Here is a 22,220-nt window from a genome sequence, read left to right on the forward strand (position 1 = left end):
TCAGGCTGTTCTGTCACTTCTCCTGGACTAAGTATTAAATAAGAAACTATTTCTCATCAAGCAGGGTATTTTTTGCTACTCATCCTAAGATAACTACCATGTAATTTAAGTTATTAAATGTTATTACTGTCAATAATACACTTACTATGCAGCAGAATCATTCAACTGATATTCTCTAGAGCGAGAAAAGCAATGCTGCACCCCAGAGTCTAGCCATAATCGCTTCATGATTTTTGATAATTCACCAGTTAACTCTCCTTCCTGAGAAGCACCAGCAATTGTAAAAAACTGTCGAGCATCATCCTGTAAGAATGAAACAAAGAGATGCTTAAAGATAACTTTCTCCTGTTGTCTATTAGATTGTTAGTCTTATTATTTCTGTTGCCAAGATGTAAAGCAGACAAATAAAATCCTCCACATTTTATTAAATAAGATTCTTTAAGTTAAAAAATTAAAAACTGTTTATAAACAAGCTTTAAACTATTAATAGTACAATATTTTTGTTAACTGTATATGTTAAACACTAATTTACTTTCATACATATTCCATATATGTAAATATTTAGGTATGGAAAACTGTGTGGTAGCATGCATCACTCTCTGTCATTAGAGGATTATTGTGTACACACATAAAATAGCTTCACATTTACTGAATCATATGTATACTTCATGTGGTAAATAATCTACACATTTTTTACCACATGGGTAGCCTAATACTTGTGGAATTTATATTACTACAGGGGACAAAATAATATGGTGAATTTGATTAACATGAAATCCTAATCATTACTGAATTTGATTAGCAGTTAGCAAGTATTATTCAGCATCTTTTTAGTATTCGTCAGTTTAACACATTATGGCAACTGAATTAAAAAAGATATTCACTAATGAAAAAGGGGTAAATGTTATTGTTTTAATCTAATAACACTTTTATTCAGCTTCAAGCCCTAATATTTAATTGTATTGTATATGACATTCCATAAATAAAATAGTTCCTTGTATACAAAGTAAACCTTAAAAGCTGCAAGAAATATTAAACATCTGAACTGATACAACATAAATTACAACTGGTTAACCAGAAAAAGATGCGACTTGAAGATATTGCAACCAAACAGTTGTCAGGAATCACTACTCAAATTAACCTAGTTTTTTCTTTCTTTCTTTTTGTCAAACCTCATCACTCTGTTCACAATGTGGTCTCAGTGGCTTTTTTGGAAAAAAACATCTGGTGACTTTTCATCAGTAATTACATTTCTCACAATGGTCATCTTTCACTTTGCATGTCACAAGCTTTTCAGTGCATTACATTCAAAATGTAATTAAAATATTTTTAGTTTGTTCATGTTATACCAATTATAGCAACACAAAATTGTAGCTCATAATCCATATCTTATGTTTTAAGTTCCTAATTTTATACCGTAATATTGGAAAAATATCTTAAATTTCCACCATTGTGAGAAATGTGATATTTTTCTGTAGGCATTCCCTCTTCTGTAATAAATTTATCACCGCCCCAAGAAGTACACATTTTTACATGTTATTTATTATTATTGCTCAGATAAAGCATAATTTTCATGGTCTTAAATTTTGTTTAATGAGCAATCAAACAGATATTCAGACCTATCTTACCACACCTGTCACATCCTCCCTTTCAGGATTTGTTCATAATCCTCTCCTATATTTAATACTTATTATTTATAAACAGTACAATGCCAAGTTTTTACTTACCAAAAAAATCAAATTATTTTGTTTCCTGTAAAGAGCATTGTAAATTTCATTTCAATTTCAAGCTTCACTCCCATGGAAAACAATCAATGAGCTTAGATGAAGTTTTGAAGGATTTTGTCATACAGTTAGAAAGCCAGAAGAATTGTGATGGTTATGGGATATTATCTGCCATTTTCCATTGACCAATCTTGTACAGTTAGCTTACAGAAAATAACAGCTAAAATATGGAGAAAAACATTTGAGGTGTATTTAGGAGGTTTTAGAGATTATGTAAATGACATTTGATATTTTTGAGATTAAGAAAAGTAATTTTGGATATTAATGTGAAAACTAGTTTACACCCAGACTGGTCAAAAAGACTTGATATGTTGATGGATAAATCTTTTGTAAAAATACTTATAGCTCTTTAAACTTCCCAATTTTATCCTAATGAGCTCAGAATTTATGCATCTGTCTTGTTCAACTTTGTTTTCATCTATCAATTGCTCAAGATGAGGAATACTAAAGTTTTCATAAGTAAAAACTGAAGAAAAAGTATAATTTAATAACCTAGCCATTTCATAATAATCAGATACAAGCCTTCTGTTACCATCTCTCAAGGGTTCTACTGCCATCCTGAATATTGAAAATTGTTTCTTTAAAAATTGTCCACATTTGTTCAGTATCTAAATAATTCATCTGTCAAATTTCAAACACATAAATCTCATTGCATCTCTTCAAAATTTGCTCTTTTGATATTAGGAATCAAAATATTATTATTCCTGATTTCCATATGCAGTAAAACATCAAACCTAACAGCAATGATCGCTTGTACCTATGTTTTCTCCATTTTCCATTTTCTCAACTATTTCTGTATCAAATCTAAAATAAATATAATGTGCTGTCGTCGAAACCCACACTGAACAATTGGAAGGACATCAAGAGAAGCAGGAGATAGATGGTGCAGCATGTCATAGTGTACATCACCAGGTCCAACAGATGTACTGCCAGACTGATGAAGGGCCATTTTCAGTTCCACCAGTGTAAAGGGACAATAAAAGTCAAAGAGACAGTCAGTTCGAAAGGAAAGAGGTGAACGCTCTGCCCGAGTCTTGATGGCCAAGAAGGTGGAGGAACAAGCAGAAGTGCTAGATACCCGGCAAAAGCTTTCACCTAGAGTATCAGCAATGCTCCAGACATCAGCAACCTCCTGACCATCAGAGAGTAAGATCAAGAGGAGGACAGAATTGTAGTGCCCACTGACCTTTCGAATCCTGTCACATATGAGCTTGGAACTGGTGGTAGAAGATATGCTAGTTGTGAACTTAATCCAAGATTCCTTCTGGCTTTGACGTCTTACCTACCTACCAAGTGCACGGACCCGTTGGAAAGTGACGAGGCTCGAAAGTGTGGCATATCTACAAAAAGTATCCCAGGCCCGTTTTTGAGTCTTCTGTGCTAAGTGGCAAGCAGAATTCCACCACGGACAAGGATATCGTGGAAAATGTGTTGAGGTTTTAGGAATACACTGAGAAGTTGCTTGTATAATACAGCCAGTTACCACTCCCACCAGTCATCTATTGATGAGTGATTCACGATGGCAGGATCAAGTTCTGCGAGAGTAGCGAAAGTGGACCAGTCTTCCTGATCCAGCTTCCACCAGAGCACGTGGGTAGGGTGGCATCGATCACGGCCAGTCTCTCTCAAAAGTATAGGAAAATGATCACTGCCTTGTGGATAACTGTCAATCTTCCATGGAAAATGGGAGAATAATGAAGAGGAGCAAACTGAGAGATCAACAGCAATAAAGGACTGACTAGGTGCATGAAAATAAGTGGAAGAACCAGTATTGAAAATAGAAAAATTGTGATCAGAGAACATACTCTCTACAGAGCGACCCCTCCCATCAATAACAGCACTTCCCCAGAGGGGATGATGTCCATTAAAATCCCCTAGTATTAGAAATGGAGATGGCAACTGTTCAACGAGAGCATCAAGATCTGATTGATCATATGTCTCTCCAGGGGACAGGTACAGAGAACAAACAGTGATGGTATGACCCAAGGAAACACGGATGGCTACAGCCTCCAAGGGTGTGTTGAGTGACAAAGACAGGGTGGGCACGTGTTGATCAACCAACAGTGCCACCCCTCCATGAACTCGTCCATCACACAGCCTGTCATTTCAGTACAGAGAAAACTGCCAAATGGTGACTGTATCAGCAGGTTTTAGAAATGTTTCTTGTAAGGAAAGACATACAGGATGGTAGGAAGCAATCAGTGTTTTGATATCATCCAGATTAGAACGTAAACCTTGACAGTTTCATTGTATCAAGGTGGCCATTTTTAATGACGGGTAGACGAAGTGGCTGGAGAACCCTTCTGTTTACCCCCACGTCTTTTTTCCTTATTGTCCTAAGTCGGAGTAGGTCTATCAACCTCCATGGATCCTGCCCTGGGTCGATTGGGCAGGTCTTTGTTATTGGAAGGGGATTCCAGTGACTGAGGACGCGAACAAATGATTGTTTTACCTCCTGGGGTGGGAGAAAAAGATGTATCAGAAGAAATGCCTGTATTTGAAACTGAAGGATGTGGATCTTTAAAAACAATTCTCTTGGAGGCAGAGAGAGATCTGTCTGCCCTCCCACTGTAGTTGTGGAACGAAGTTCAGCAGCATATGTCAGAGATGAAGTGGCGGGCAGCAATTTCCGAGGCTCAGGATAACTTATGTTATGAATCGTTTTCAAACGCTGCACCTCTTTTTCCTCCAACCATTTTGGGCAAGAATGAAAGTAAGAAAGGTGAGAACCATTGCAGTTGACGTAATGCGTGTCCATGACACATTCACAGGCATCGTGGTCCTTGCCACCTCAACGAGCACATGTCAGGGAACCACGACATGATGTCTTTGAGTGGCTGAACCTCTGACATTGGAAACATCGGAGAGGGTTTGGAATGCATGGCCATACCCTGCAAATTAGATAACCTGCCTTGATGGTGGCAGGTGCACGTGATGATGTAAATGTCAAAACGAGGGTATTTGTTGGCAGTGTAACTCCATCTTTGCGAGTGGAGATGCGCCTCACTGCAGAAACTCCTTAAGTGGAGAGACCAGCAAGAATCTCTGACTCAGGGACATTCTTCAAATCCCTCTCAACAATAACTCCTCGTGATGAATTCAACGTAGCATGAGGGGTAACCTCAATAGGTATATCCCCAATTGCCTTTGAATTCAAGAGGAGTTCACTGTGGTGGGTTGTGGATGTTTCAACTAATATGTCTCCAGATCAAAGCTCCTTTACTGACTTTGGAGAGCCAGCAAAACCCTCTAGTCCCTTCTGAATAAAAAAGGGGGACAATTGCCCTAAAGGTTTTTCTGAAAGAGAATGTAATATAAGAAAATGAAGTACGTGTGCTACAGATGTTGAAGATTGCTGCTCAGAATCTTCAAGACGTGGTTGTTTGCCTATGGACTGTTTTTTCACTATTTTATTTAAGTTCTATGTGAAGAATCCATAATAAAAAGGGAAATTTCGGTACTCTCTGACCCCACCCACCATGGAGCCCTATGAGGGGATGCACTACAATGTCAAACAAGAATGCTGCAGCAATGTCAGGGTTTCGTGAGCACTATACCCAAATACCAGCATCAGGTACAATGTCCACCACACCTGTTGAGAACATCCAACCCTAGCCAAACTGAACCAGCCGATTGACCCAAGGGGAACATCCGTCTGCAGGAATTCAAGGCCAAAGTGGTATGTTAGGGTTGGACCCCCTCAACCACCAGGGTCCTCTCCTCCCCTTCATGGGTCGCCACACACAACAAACACATGGGTGGATGTTTAGATCCCAGAGAAGGTAACCAGACAGAACAGAACCTTCCCATTAGCAGCAGAAATGTACACAAACAGTTTTAGGGAGAGAAAGTTGAAAACTATTTGCTGTGGTCCACTTAAGTATATGATGATTGTAGTTTGAAACTGCTACTCAATAAATCTCATGTTTGATGACTGACATGAGAAATGAAAGCCATCAATAAGAAGACCATTTGCAACTGTAGGGGGTAGCTGTTCACTGATGGCATTAATCTTTATAATGAAACATGTGACACTCAGAACACAGCACTGAGGGATTCCAAGTTCCTGTGGAAAAAAAAGGGAACGTGTTGAGCCCACACGGACCTGGAATCAGTGGTTCATTAAAAAATGCTTAATAAAAATTGGCAAATTGCCACGCAATCCGTATGAGTGAAGGTCTTGCAAGATGTCATATCTCCACGTTGTATCATAAGCTTTCTCTAAATAAAAAAAGAAAAGAAATAAGATGTTGCTTCAAAAAGGCTTCTCTGACTGATGTTTCAAGGTGAATTAAGTAGTCTATCATGGAGCGTTGTCTTCAGAACCCACACCGAGTGAGTGAGAGAAGGTTGTTAATTGATTCACGGAATCCAACAAAATGAGCATTAATCATCCTCTCTAAGGTCTTACTGAGACAACTCATCAAAGCAGTTGGATGGTAATTCAAAGGAATCTTTGGATCCTTCCCAGGTTTAAGAATAGGGAGAACAATAATTTGGCACCAAGCATCAGGAAAGACATTCTCCTGCCATATCTGGTTAAAGGCAGGCAGGAGAAAGGTGGCAAAGCACCTCATAATGTATATCATCAGGTCCAACTGATGTATTGCCAGACCTATAAAGTGCAAGTTTGAGTTCCACCAGTGTAAGAGGGTGATTGTAGTCATAGGGATGATCATTCAAAAAGGAAAGAGGCAGATGTTCAACTCGTGTTTTAATAGTTAAGAAGGAAGTGGATGATTGGGAAGAGCTAGATACATGAGAGAAACATTCACCAAAAGTATTGGCATAGAGAGGAACAGAAGTATACTGTCCACTCACCATCTGGATCTTGTCACATATGACTTTTGAACTGGTGGTTGAAGAAACGCTGGAGGTGTATTTAATCCAAGATTCCTTCTGCCCTTGATATCTAACTCATTGAGCTTGTGCATGACAGGCTTGCTGAAATGCAATGCAGTTTGAAAGCGTGGGATATCTACAAAATTTATCCCAAGCATGTTTCTGAGCTTTTCGTGTTATAGAACAAGCAGAATTCCACCAAGGGCGGGGATGCTGTGGGAAAGAATTTGAGGCTTTGGGGATGCAGTGAGCAGCCTGCTTGGCCAATACAGTTAGTTACTGCTGCTGCACAATCATCTATTGATGATTTACATAAGATGGCAGGATCAAGTTCCGAGAGAGAAGTGAGTAAAAATTTGGCTCACGGCTGTAACACCTTAGCTGGTGAAACCTGTGAGGATCTCTGACTCAGAAATGGTCTTTAAATCTCTCTCATCTATAACTCCTCTGGAAGAATTCAAAGTAGAATGAAGAGTAACCTCAATGGATATATTCTCAATGGCCTTTGATTTGAAGAGGAGTTTGGAATGTTGTGATGAAGATGTTTCCACTAAAATGTTCCCAGAATGTAATTTTTTTACCAATTTAGGAGAGCCTAAGACATCTGCCCTAAGGGATTTTCAGTTGAAGAACGTATAATTAAAAATTGCAGGAAAGATTCAAGTTGTGAATTTGACCATACAGAGTCATCAATGCAAGGTCGTTAAGCCAGTAGTCAGATTTTTCTCCATGTTGTCATGCTTATTTTTTATTTGAGGTATATCCATAATAAAATAAAAATATTTCAGTGCCCACTGACCGCACCCACCATGGAACCCTACAAGAGGATGCACTATACCTGAACACCAGTATCAGACATAATGTCGACTACACCTGTTGAGGATGTCCTATGCTGACACTCAGTTGACCCTGTCCCAAATGTACTAGCTGAATGATCTTGGGGGGGCCACCCCAAGACTGCCCATCTACAGGAATTCAAGGCCAAAGTGGTGTGTTGGAGTTGGACCCCTCGACCACCAGGATCCTCTCCTCCCCTTCACGGGTCACCACGCATGGCATACATACAGGTGGATGTTTAGATCCCACAGGAGGTAAACTGAAAGTACAAAACCTACTCTGGGAGGTCCCCCATCACCTACAGGAATCCACACAGAACTGAGGTAGAAGAGTGGAATATTATGGGTTACTTACTTATATAGTATGCAAATGTACAAGGGAGATTCAGAAATTTTGAGTCCCATATTTTGTTGGCAGTATGAGCTCAAATCAAAAAAAAAAAAAAAAAAAAGCTTTCAGTATTTTAGAGGTAAGTCTGCCTGATTTCAATTTTAGTTAAACTCCAACTTTTTTCCCCACAATTTATAGACATTTACTCCTTGCTTTATATTAACTTGATGTCTGAAGTATTTATTATGTAATCCACACATGTTGAGTTAAAAATAATTTATTTACTACAGAACAGCAACAATACTAATAAAGTTAATATCATCATACTATGAGATGTATTCATTTCACTTATTTTTATGTAAGTATGCAAATATATTATAAATATCCACCCAGCTTTAAAAGCAGAATAAGATACCAAAGTGAAGCTTATGAAGTGTTCTTTTCATCCATGAGCAGTTACATGTTTACAATAATGGTATTTTATATAAAATTGGAGATTTCATGGCACTTTCTAGAGGGTGATGCTGCTTGGATAGTGTTGTCATTTATATGAATCTGGAACATTCTTTTTTTCTGTAAAAATAACACTTTACTTTTCAGAGAAACTTTCATCTATTGAATATATTTTCGGTCCATGCGATCGAACGTACCAACATTAAAATTTGAAAAAAAAGTCTTCCCTAACAGGAAAAAAGTAAAAAACATTAATGGAAGTGATATCCCAACTAATTATGTTTTATTTAATACTTACTAATTACAGTGTACTACCTATTAAACCCTGTAATTAGCAATCTTAGCTTTCTTTAGGAAGCCATCTGTAAATTATTTGTACCGTCTCCATCTTCCCTATCAGCACTATGGTGGAGCTTGACATTGATCTGCAAAAGTCTCCTTGCCATAAATGGCTTGAATTTTAAAAAAAATACTCTACCAATTCCAAAGAAAATCTTTTATCTGACATGTACGTCTGCTATTTTTGCATGTTTCAAAGTTTTATCCTGAAATCAAAAATTGGCTTTCATATATTTCAAAGCAGTTTTACAGCAATACCTTACATCTTCATAAAGAGAGAAAACAGTCTTAAAAATCCTTGAATAAAACAAACAAGATTACTTGCAAACAATGGATGAGTTGAATCTCAGGCTTTAGTTTCAAAATATATTTGTCAAAGATTTGAATACAATTGTTCAGGAATAATGTATATATAACATATCTTCTTGATTTAAGTAACTTGTAAAGTATTTCCTTTTCCAAGTAAATGTTTCCTAGTGACTTGGCATCAGATGTATCCTGTACCTACTCACTTGCTTTTGCAAATTTTCCTGGTACTTTCTTAGAAGAACCCACCCAAAAAAGATCCAGGTCCATTGATATACTGCATCTAGTTGAAATTTTTTCTTTGTATTATTCTATACAATAACTTTTTCCATTGATCTGCATGCAACAGACTTTCACATAAATTGCATCATGTTTGGGTGCAAAACACTGCTTCATAGGTCTCCACTTTTCAATTCACCTCTGTAAGCATTTCTCTAGAGACAGCCTGTATGTACACACATGCTTCAGAATAGTGAGAGTCCACATCACATATTCTGGAATTCCCTTAGTTCTTGTTTCCTACTTGTGTTCTTGTCAAAACAGTAGCAAATGTCAATATGAATTTTTGTCAAACTGATACAGCAACTTCTTTGCTGCTTTTTCTGCTGCCAGACAAAAAGGGAGGGGACAAAAGCATCCCCAATCACCATATTAGAATTAAGTTTCAGAAAACAACTAGCAACTCCTTTTTTCTCCCTATGTTGTCAACAGATATTAATACACTATTTCTCCATTTTAAAGACTTTGAGGTAGGAAGGATTCTTGCAATATTCTTGCTAGATGACTTTCCATTTAAAGTATAAGTAATATTGCATTTACTTTGTGTTCCTTTCAGTCATTGAAGTATGTTACTACATCAAAATATAGTTTACTGTCAACAACATAACTGCCATCAGTGGACAAATTGAAAGCCTTTCTTTGAACATCACTCACAACTCACTCAGTTGCACAGCTGGTCATTTATCTAACTATTACACAGGTTTTAGTTTTAAAACATCACTACCATTCAGCAATTTTCAAATCTAGAAATATTTGAATTATAGTCAGAAATGGCCAAAGGAAGATTGTGTTCCAGCATAAAAGAGGCAAATAAACATGGTCTCTACACATCATTTTTTAATACGGTATCAGGTTTTACAAAAATACTTAGCCCTGTTTTAATAATTCCAGATGACACCAAACAATTTTTCTGGAGTTTAATTTTTCAATACCATTTTTACCTCTGTGAGAAATGAAAAAATCCCAAAGATAAATTGTACATCTTGAATAATTCATATCCTTTGATGATGATACAATATCACTGAACTTTTTTGAATACTCATGTCTAAGTTTCTGCTTGCTATAAACCTTTCTTTTCTTTGTTGAAGTCATTAAAGATAAAGCAGTATCATCTTTTTTCAACAATTTCCTATCAAAAAATGATCAGTGTACTCTAAACACTTACCACTTACATACTTTGAATAGACTATTCCAAGCATTTGAAAGATTGAGATGGAAAGCGGAGAATGGTGAATTATTTCCAGAAAATTATTGATAGAAAGAAAGATTGATGAAAAAATTCTGGAATATTGCATAAACTCATAAAATAACAGCAATCTGTACAGGTGTAAAATGAAAAATAAATAAATCAGAACAATTACACCTAAATCATAAGATTGGCAGATTTGCATTTTGTGTGATATTTCTGCATATTTTTTCTGTTTTGTTTTATCTACCTTCAACTTGCTTATATTAACATTTAAACAGCTTTCTGCCTCCCTTCATTACATTAAGACAACAGCAGAGCAGATAGCTACAGTGAAAATAAGTTGTTTCTTTGATTACACAAAACTGGAAAGTTTTTTTTAACAAAATGGAAAATTTTATACTACAAATTCTAATATTTTAACAGCTTTCTTGCTTTATTAGTAGAAAGGCAGAGCCAAAATAAGATGTATATTAGAAAATACAAAGCCAAGAAGCTTCTTGCAAAATAAATTTTAAATACAAGTTTATTAACTTAAGCTTTTAATGTACATATTTCTTATTTAGAAAGATACTTTCATTATCAGAACAAAGAAAGTAAAGAACCAAATGAATGTATAATCAAAAGTCAATAACCCAATAAGCCACAGGTTTGTCATGCATGATGCAGAACACACTCATCTATCACACCATGCATGCTACTCTCAAATAAAGGAATTGACTGAAATACTTGAATTAAAAAACAAAATCATACACATCAATTTGGTCAGGAAAATATTATGATAAAACTTACCACTCTAGCTGGGTCACCAAAATCAATCTTCAACTGACCCATGGCTCTTATGATAGCCATCAAACTTTGAATCGTGTTACTATGAACAACTGGTCGGTACTGAAGACATTCATCTTTAGAATAACCAGCTTCATGAATGATTCTACAGGAAAAGAATAAATAATAGGTAAACACTGATCTTTAAATAATTTAAATATAAACAGAAAATGTTGTTTCACCAGTACACAAGTATGTTTAGCAACATATTATACCTTATATAATATAAGTGTGAAAGTTAACTATGATCTCAATAATGTCTATATCTGGATCTCTACACCATATGGGTTGATGGGAAAAAAAATCTTGGTATTGACTGTTAAGAGAGTTTAAAGAAACTTTTCTGAAATTGTAAATTATTTAATTTGAAGAGTTCAAGATGATACTTAAGCAACAAAAATAAAATATAAAAACAAATATTGCACAGTTTACATTTATTCTTCCATAATTAACTCATCACCTAAGTCAGTTCTACACATCTGAGAAATAGACGAGAACTGTAAAGGGTCCACAGAGACTATAAGAGACCTGACGTCACATCTCAATTATCTGTTTACAAAACTGGACAATAAAAGTTACTTGTATCAGCTGAATTGTACAGTTATCAATCAACAAAATGGAGTTTTGCTGGTTAAACTGAAACATTCTCACAGCTTACTACTGGACCATGACCTTAAACTAACATAGAAGCTCTTTTGGCCTTCTGCTACACAGAAAGTAGTTCATCATATGCAGTTTAGGTCAGGATCGGATTTGTTACACCTCTTGAACTGGCTAATAATTAATATCAAGTTTTATAATTTAAACATTAAATTAAAATTCTAATTTAATTTTTCATTTACAAATATTAATTTGTGTCTTTACAATAATATACTTAATAAATGACATATTAATGAACATGTAACATCACTAGTCTAGGTTAATTAGAATTAAAGTATCAGTTTTAGCAGCCAACAGGGTCACACAAAGTTATCTGTGAGCTTGCCCATTTATAGAAACAACAGCTGATTGCATGGCTAACAAGCCCTTATAAAATTCATTTTATGGGTGTTTTCTAGTATTGATGAGATGGTGCCTTTCAAATACAAAGAATTGCATAAATACTATTCTAAAGTAAATTACATAAAAACAAACAAATTGTGTGAAATAACTAACATTTTCTTCTAAAGTGACTGTAGTATGGTGAAAAGTCTCAACTATAATGTACCCATAAAATTTGGTAAAAATCAGATCACACTTTCCAAAGTTATTAATTCAAAACTGGGAAACATACTAACTTCCCATCTTGTGTGAAATGTTTGCATACATTGGTCTATTAGACTGACACACACTCATAGAAATATAAACAGACATGCACATGTGGACCCAAATGCAATAACCCCCCTTCTGAGAGTGAGGGTAATGAGTAATGACACTATTTTGTTCTTCAACTGCTCAAAGTAACAGTTGACGAAACTATCTGATGTTCCATATGTATACAGTAATAAATGAGATGGTTTTGCATCCAACACATGTATCAAGCACAGTATGATGACTTCAGTTTGTTACTCATTTGTCTGTATATTATTTCACAATGATTTAGCCTTAACTTACAATAAAGAAAGAAACTTACTTCATTTGTTTAACAATTGTGCTTTTACCAGATTCTCCAGCTCCTGCAAAACAGAGTAAGAATATTATCAACTTAACCCTTAACAAAACAAAGTAACTACTTTATTTGATTACTTAGAGGGAATTTATAGCATGCTAACTTGAAACATTAGAGATAGTACAACATTCAACCCAATCGGTTTTATCTCAGAAACATAAACTCTGGATTTTAAATGTAACGTTTTCTTTCATACTTTCAAATATACATTTTGCAGAATCTGCTTGTCAAAATTTTACAGTTACAAAAATTAAACAAACCTACTGCCATATAAAGAAGTAATTACTTCAATGCCTCACCATGAATGTGATTTATTTTAATTGGTCTTTATTTCTGATATTTGAATTTAAAAAAAACCTTATCTGAGACAAAAAGTGATTTAATGTAATAATTGTATCATTTTTTTGTACGAGTGAAGTTTGAAGAAAATATCATGAATACTAACTAAACTTTGAGTTCTATAGTGAGCCTGTTAATTCACAGGTTTACTTGTCCAACTGACTATTCTTCTAACACTATTACTCATAAATGGATCCAACAGGTTGACTGGTAGACTTCTACCTGTACTTTGAGCAGACAACTGTTTAAACAAGAACTTAAGAGCTTATTGGAGTAGTGGTGAGTTACTGCAATTTATAAAGGGTGAAACTAAAAAATGATTATTGGAATAATTGTGAATTACAAGCTATTCTAAAGTTTTAGCTATGAGGGAATGACTGTTCCTGCCTACTTCTAGAAAGGAAAAATGTTCATGCTTCAAAATTGAGAACTTATCAAGTGGAAGTCAGAATTGTTATCTGTGTAGTGTCTTCTTAATCATTAACATGGTACTGTGATTGTTCCTTCCTATGTTCTTATTTTTTCATACGAGTAAATCAATCTGAAAGCACAAGAATCGAAATTTTCTATTTAAAGCCAGACATGTCCGTTAAAAAATCAAGTTTGACTGGCACTTTCACATCTATCACCGGACATCATGACAGGTGGTCATATTCCTAACATATTGGACACAAATACATCGTACCCTCAAAAATAAGTGAGGCAAAAGCAGTGTATGCACAGCCCAAAGATTTTGCTCAAAAGCATATCCTATAATGAGTGGAAAATAACTTGCAAAATTTAAGATTTATTTAAGACAAAAAAGAAAAAGCAAATTTTAAAAAACGGTCGTGAATGCTCACAAAATACGCTTTTTAGGTCACCTTATCCGTGCCGTCCTGGATAGTCACGTGACTACCAAACATTCATGACGATCTGACCATGGCGTCTGATGGTAAAAAAATGGGAAAGTCTCACAATCTATTTCAGTTTGGCTTCATGAGCAAGACTAATGAATCAGAAGACAATACTACGGAACCCCAAGTGAAAAAACCCAAGCTTGTTGACCCAAGCCCAAGTGTTAAAGCAAAAACTGTCACTGCTAGTACTGGCGCTAAGCCTACTCGTCGTTTCCAGGATGAATGGAATAGAGGCCAACCATGGCTGGAGTATAATAACACTACTGGACTGATGTTTTGATCAATTTGCCAGGAATATGACCAAAGTAGTGGAAGCCAGAAGAACACCTTCATATCAGGATCTTCCAACCTGAGAGCAAGTGCTGTTAAGGAGCATGAAAACAGTCGCACCCACAGTCCAAGTTGTCAAGCTAAGACAGCAAAAGAAACACCTGATTTAACTCCCACAATGAAAGAATTGAGAAAACTTAACAAAACTGAGAAAGATCGTTTGCTTGTGCTGTTCAGGACTCCCCTTTATATGGGCTTTGAATGCCAAACCATTCAGCGATTTTCAAGATCTGTTGCTGCAGGAGCACAACTTTGGTATGAACTTAACAGAACATTATGCCAATGACAAACAAGCAGTTATCTTTATGAAGTACACTACAGAAACAATTAGAATTAATGTCAGGTCTTGTCTGCACACATCATTATTCTTTGGCATTATGACTGACGGTTCAACAGACACTGCAAACATTGAGCAGGAGATAGTCTATGTAAGATACTTGGACAGTGACTGTTACCCAGTAACCCACTTCCTGTGTCTGCAGTCAGTTGAGAAGGCTGATTCTGATGACTTGCTATAGGCACTTAGTTCAGATAAAGGTTTCTTAATTTCTTGGGATGAGAATTTTCTGGATTTATCCTGAATTCCTTATTAAGAAAAACTAAAATAGACAATATTTCATATACATTTGTGTTTTATTTCAGGTTTACATATTCATTCTATTATTAATATACATCAGTGAAAACTCAAGCATTTTTCAATTGATTTAGACCAAGAAGAACCATGTATTTACCACTGACAGAATTGGAGTTTAACCTAGCACAATTAGCATAATAGATAACGGGGCAGTTGAATTTTCCAAAGTACAAATTTACATTTTTTTTTTTTTTTTTTTACAGAAAGTAACAATATTGGGTACTAATTTTTTGGACTTGCAGCATTGTCCATATATGGCAAGTTTCCTGACTGGCTTGAATCAATTGTATGCCTGACAGCTGATAGGACAGCTGTCAATTTTGGCACAAATAAAGGACTTGTCAACAGAATGAAGGTGCAAAAACCTTATTTGATAAAGATCCACTGTGTTAGTCATAGACTGAAACTTGCAATTAAGAAGACCATCACGGACATCCCTTACCTTCATAGTATCCAAACCTTTTTAGAAAACCTATGGAAGTGTTGTGACAATTCACCACAGAACTGGGGTGGCCTCAAAGAAGCTGGCAAAGCCAACAAAAGGGACAGGAACCCGGTGGGTGGCCAACAAAAAGCGCACTCTGGAGTCAGGTTCTCATAACTGGCCAGCTTTATCAAAACATTTGTATCAAGTAAAGCTGCATGACAAAGGGGAACGTGTACAGAAAGCTGCAGGATTATACAGTACTTTGACAAGCCTTAAATTCATCCTCTACATGGATATTCTCTTGGCAGTTCTGCCTGTTTTGACATCTCTTAGTCTCAAAATGTAAGACAATTCTGCTACTGTGAACATTGTTTCTGACAAACTAACTGCAAAGAGAAGCTGAGCAATCTGAATCATGTTGATAGATCCCAGAAAATTGCTAAAGAGCTCACAACATGTGAACAAACTGGCAAGTGGTTACATAGAGGAAAGGTGATTGCTATTAATGGTCAGACAAGGGGCAGAGGCTCAAAAAGTGCCACAAAAGAGACAGTTGCTCAATCTGTGGCTGAAGAAACTACCATCTTCATAGGTAAAATTGTCACATATCTGAATGAGAGATTTGAAGAATTTGATAAGGATTTTATTGGTGCCTTTCAAATTTTTGAACCAAGCAACTGGCCTAAAAGCAAGGAAGCATTGTCATCTTATGGCCATAATGAACTGCAGACACTATTGGACCACTTTGGTGCTCTACTAGAAGCTAAGGGTTTCAACATTGCAGCTGATATTTACCAAGCTGACTTACATGAGACACTGCTCAGAGCAACAAAACTTGCCAAATCAGATGAATCCCTGGCTAGTAGTGCAAGTGGATTGTGGGCCCACATGTTAAGTCAAATTACTGTTGAGGACAGTAAACTTTTCCCTGGATCAACAGTGTTGGCCTTGGTATGCCTCATGCAGGTGATTTCTGTGTCATCTGCTGAATCAGAACATGGATTTTTCCAGATGGCAGTTATTAAGGATGACTGGCAGTCCAAACTAATAAATGATTCTCTTAATGGCTTGATGACAATAAAATTAGCTAAGAATAAGACCTGTGATCTTGCAAGCACAGAATTACTGTGCAAGTCTGTAGAATCCTGGTGGAAGGACAGTAAAAAAACCAGATGATTTGAGAGTTCACATGGAACTCACACACATAGAGACAATAGAGATACTGAGTCTACATCAGCTGATGTCTTAGTTCTGGATGACTAAATCTACCAGTTTGATTGATGTGTCATTTTTAATGGATACAAGGCTTGTTGCCACTTGCTTTGAAATAGTGTTTCATTGCCATAAATAAAATGATTCTGTTTTATGTAATAATTGTCTTTACTTGATTTCTTGTTTTTGGTAATGTCCAGTGACAATTTTGAGGTGTCCTGCTAAAATTTCAAATGTCTGGCAAGTTTCACTGTCTCGAAGGACATGTGTCCGGCTGAAAATTTAGAATATTTCTACCCCTGAAGCACATTATATTGTGTAATCAGTCATTTTGTGTATTTCAGCAAGTGATTGTCCAGCAGTTATTGACATCAAAACTGTAATATTAGGTTGGTATTATTTGATATAAAGGGATTCTTTAATTTTCTTGACTTTTCACTAATTAGCTGTATTCAGAAGTTGATTCTGGTCCCAGTTTATGATAAGACATGTTTCACAATTATGTTTTATCATTGATGATTTTTCTAAATGTGTCAGTCTAGTTGCATCTATATATTAATATTTTCATTATAACATTTTCAGAAAATGTATATCTGACACAGGAAATACTGACAATGTCAGTATAATACAGGTGGCCCATCTTATAGCTATACTTATATTAACAGTGCTCTCCTCCTGTGGCCTGAGTTTTTCCAGTTGAGCTGAACACACTACGATGCTGTGCCTTTCTCTTGCAGTTTTGTCTCTTCAATTTAATCAAGCAGGACACACACCACACACATCTCTATGTTATGATTACTGTCCACACTTCCAACAGTTGGTGTCAATCCAATAATCTTACAGTAGAGATGAAGGGAACACACAATATAGGATCTGAATGCATGCCAATCTGCTACAAATATTGGTACTCTGATCTCTTGTGTGAAAGTACTCAGATGGCCATGTTCTTATTTTTCCCATCCATGGGACACACAGAACTTACTTGTTTCTTCTTTTCTTTCTTTTTTTGGGTGATGATCATGACCTAAATGAGATAAGATGTGGTCTCCCACAGGTGTTCCATTGTCATTGGATGTCACATTCCAATTACTTTTTTCTTCAGGCACTTTCTGAAGGAAGCTGATCTAGGTAAAACTTTGCAATAGTTCCTTCACCACTTAAACAAGGAGTTCTAGCTAATCTGTATATAGAGGTGCAGTATCATCTCAGAAATTAACATATTCCTTACCTAAAACTCTATTTCTGATACACACTCATCTTTTTACACATTTTCACCAATCCTCTGCATTTTCAGTGTATACTACTTACTACTTTTAGTCTTTGCTTTATGGTATAACCTGCATCTCCATTGTATGTATTTCCATATAAACATGGCAATTTGTAGATGAATTCTTTTTTCTTTATCTTGTTGATGAGTTGTTTCACTTTCATTAGTGTGTTCTGGAGGAGTTTTCCAAAACTCATATGTTGAACTCCTGAATTTCTTCCCTAATTTAGGGATATACAGTAAAGTAATTTTATAATTGTGTTGTTTTCTTGTTGTGGCTGAGGATAGGGTAAACATTATTCTAAAAACTTTTTCAATGAAATTGAATTATTCTTCAATGTGGTCTCCAGTGCAGATTTTTATAACTCTGCCAAATTACCAATTTTCTTAATCTTAAATATCTCACTCAGATCCTTTTCAACTAAACCCCCACACATATAGAAACCACTTTTTAACAAGCATTTTATGTTGCAAATTGTTAAATGCTTTCTAAAAATCCAGGTACACAAATTCTAGATTAGCAATAATCCTTTTAAGGAATGTCAGAATATCAGAAAGGCAGTATTTATCCCTATTTAAACCATGTTGATTTTTATCACCTTCAATGAAAAGAGGAGTTACATTAGCCAATTCTCTATCATCTGACATCTACCCACTATTCAAAGTCTTACAAAAAGTGTTAGCAAGTGGGTTACTTATCCAATCCTTAACCTATCTAAAAATCCTTGGAGAAATATGGTCCAAGAGTCTTATTCATTTGTAAACCTTCCTTTTTGGTTTTTGGACAAACTCAGAATTAATATGCTCATCTTGTTGTTACCATCTAGCAACTGTTCAGGATGAGAAATATTGCATAAATTGTTATTAGTAAAAAATCATGAAAATAAAATTCAGGACATAAGTTATCTTACAGTTATTATAAATAGCATTTCCTTTATCACAACTCAAAGTCCATGCTCCCATCCTAATATTTTAGTTGTATATAAATGTATATAAAGAAATCCTTACTGTTAATGTTTACATTTTCAGCCAAATTTTTGTCATAAACTCTCTTTAATTTTCTAATTCTCTGTTTGATCAGCTCTTGAACTTCTGTATTTCTCCAAATCCCCCATCAGGAAAGTTAAACTTCTTAAATTTACAATCCTTTTATTTAATCTCATTCTTTACATATTTCAAAAACCAACGTGGTCTTTTGTCGACAGCTACCTTTCCTGTCTTTAAAGAAAGAATCTATCTTGAAAACTTTAATTTTAAACATTCTCCACATTTGATCAGTATCTCCAGTAAATTCAGTGGCCTAATTTTAAACAGATAATTATTTCTGCATCTCCTCAAAATTTGTTTTTATTTATCTCTAAAATCTCATATCCACATACAGTAAAGAATCAAACCTGAGCTATGCTCACTTGGACCCACATACCCTTGACAGAAAACACTACAGGTTCAATTTTCTTGCCATTTACTTTGACATTTTCAACTTCACTAGAATGGTATTTTAACACTATTAAAAATATATAACACTGTATTTCAAGAAAAAATCTATAATCAAAATTGTCTACATTTTATTAAGTTTCAGTTATTCCAATTATATCAAACTCTTCCATTATAATTAGTGCTGCAAGTTTCTTATACTTCTATCATTACAACAGTAATAGTTTACCCCACCATTATAACTACTTCTGTAATTTGTTCTTCCACTATACTTTTCTGCATATCTTACTTTTTCTACATTTGGTTTATCCTGACCCTCACCACTTTCTGGTCCTAGTTTATAGCTGAGATAATGTCCCTTGCATACAAACCAGCCCCTACCCTATTTAAATGAAACTATACATTCCAAAATGCTTTCCCTTTCCCATTAACTTGATGCCACAAGTCCAATATGCTCTTTCTTGCATATTAACCAAAGTTCAACATTCAGGTTTAGTGACCTACATATACTGTTATTCCCAAAATTAATTCTCTGTAGAATCAGGTTATGGCTATTTTCTTTAAATGCCTTAATAAATATACTAGAGTAGCTCAGATCTAACATTATAGGTCCATTATGGTCTCTCTGTGCTATCCCATACACTAAATTAAACATTAAAAAACTCAAAGACAACCTATATCATTCCACTACTTATCCCTTAAACTTCTTTAAATTAACTGCATCCATCACATCCATTGGCCAACCACCTGTAAAAAATAAAGCTGTCTTAGGTGAAGATAACATCCCTCCTGCCCAAAATTTATATTTATGTCTCCTAATCCTACTATTCTCACTATTAAATTGTGAAAACATATGATGCATAAACACTATCAATTCCATTAACAATCTTAATCACCTAACATAACACCTCTAACTCTTTTTTTTTCAAGACAAAACATTTAAGAAGTCTTAATTTATCTTCATATGACAACCTCTCCATTCCAGGTATCACTCAAGCAACTTTGAACCTCTTCCATAAGTTAAATTTCTTTTCAAAGTAAAACCTCAAGACTGAATATGATACTCTAAATGTGGCCTAACCAATGACCTACATGATGACATTGTAACCTCTATATACTTCAGTAATTCTATACATACAATGTATAATCCTGTTTGCCCCACCACTAGCAATAACACATTGCATGGTAACTTGAAAGCCTGATGAATCAGTACACCAAGATCTTTCCCTAGTCCTGTTGATTCTATTCCCATCAAAATTATACTCATAATTCAAATTCTAATACCTCACATGCATTAATGTACATTTATTATAATTAACAGCTACCTGCTATTTATTCACTCAACTCACCAAATAACCTAAATCCTTTGTAAAGCAGTAACATCCCCCTCATAGGTTAACAACACACATTTGTGTCATCAGCAAATATAAATAATCTACTGACCATTCCTTCATCTAAGTCACTGGTGTAAATCCAAGGTTGAGATTTTTTTCTTAGACTTTTTTCCAATAGGTTTAATGGAATCAACCAATGAGCTTAACAAAGAATGATTATCAATTTCCACTAATCAACAATTGTTCACCTCTAAACTGAATTGGTTAGTTGGACACATGGTTTTTAATTTATGTACATACATTATAATATATTTGAGTCATGACAGTTTGAATCTCACACTTAATGAGATGACACTTATTTCAAAATTATTATTGGGTTTTTCTGACTCCTTGATCTGGATGCAGAGATTCACTTATGTAATTTACCCTTTTCTCTTTTAAAGGAATGCAAGACATGGGTCTGTTAGCTGGCAACTAATGAACGTTCTTGTAGGCAGGATAGTACATGATATCCAGAAATAGAAAGCCATTTTCCCGAGAGCAAATCATATAAAAATCAGGGGCATCTATACTCTAAATATCAACTCCTAGTTGATGCAGGTTTTGGGTGTAATGTGTATTTCATGTGCAAGCCTGAATTTGTCAGTGGTTTTGTTTTATATTTAAAGCTAGATTTGCTTGTACAAGAGTGAGAATTAAAATTGTAAATGATAGCAACATTTTAATTATAATATTTGTTCCAGTTAATTTCCTAAGGGGTGTCAATTTCATTTTAAAGTTTTTAGTTTAACTTACAAGGGAGGTACTAAACTGGTAAGAGCATTTGAATAAATCTCTTACCACTTTTATGTGCATAAATAAACACTTGCCTTTATTTTTTGTTACTTGTGTGAATAAATATTTGTGTATTCCTACATTTATCAGTGTCAAGGCTTTCACCCAGTTGTACATTAAAAGAGCAATACATTCTGAACTCTTTAATTCAGTATTCTCCAAATCATCAGTTAGTAAGGAATACCACAAAACTGTAGAATTACTGACTTTGATATTATCATATAATAAAATCCCAAACATACTTATAAAGTAATAATTAGCTTCTTAATGTCTCCCAACATCAACAAACTGCACAATCTTGAAATAGGACCATACAAATCATACACGAGTTAAAATGGCCTTTTTCACCTTAAAACAAAGTTAAATATGCAAGTCCACTTAAATGAAACAATAAACTCTACTTTTCAAACTGACTTACTCTCACTGTGTCAGCACAGTATGGCTTAGTTTGACTTAGAAATTAAAAACAATCACATCATAGGCCTTCTAATGGATATAATACTAATGGCAGAAGTTCTTTTATGGTGACTTACAGAGCAAAGAAACTCCCGTCGTTTAAATGTAGTTTTAATATATTTCCCCAAGTGGATCTCTTTACTCACAGAGTTTGTTTTAAATTAAAAAATCAAACGTTTTAATATAGAACTTTTCAGTTAATTTATTTGTCTACATATAATT

The 22,220-nt window shown here is 35.1% G+C and overlaps 1 protein-coding gene across 3 annotated transcripts in view; it reads right to left on the reverse strand.

Moving 5' to 3' along the window:
* The window catches only part of LOC143250560 (guanine nucleotide-binding protein G(i) subunit alpha), a 67,013-nt gene that overhangs the window by 44,150 nt on the left and 643 nt on the right, over positions 1–22,220 (reverse strand). For all 3 annotated transcript variants that reach the window (XM_076501294.1, XM_076501296.1, XM_076501295.1), the window contains exons 2-4: positions 12,797–12,839; positions 11,149–11,290; positions 146–303 (exon numbers count right to left, since the gene is read on the reverse strand). In XM_076501294.1, coding sequence (XP_076357409.1) covers positions 146–303; positions 11,149–11,290; positions 12,797–12,839 — 343 coding nt within the window. The remainder of the gene's footprint in view (positions 1–145; positions 304–11,148; positions 11,291–12,796; positions 12,840–22,220) is intronic.

The sequence above is a fragment of the Tachypleus tridentatus genome, chromosome 5 (genome assembly GCF_004210375.1).
Source record: "Tachypleus tridentatus isolate NWPU-2018 chromosome 5, ASM421037v1, whole genome shotgun sequence".
Lineage (NCBI taxonomy): Eukaryota > Metazoa > Arthropoda > Merostomata > Xiphosura > Limulidae > Tachypleus > Tachypleus tridentatus.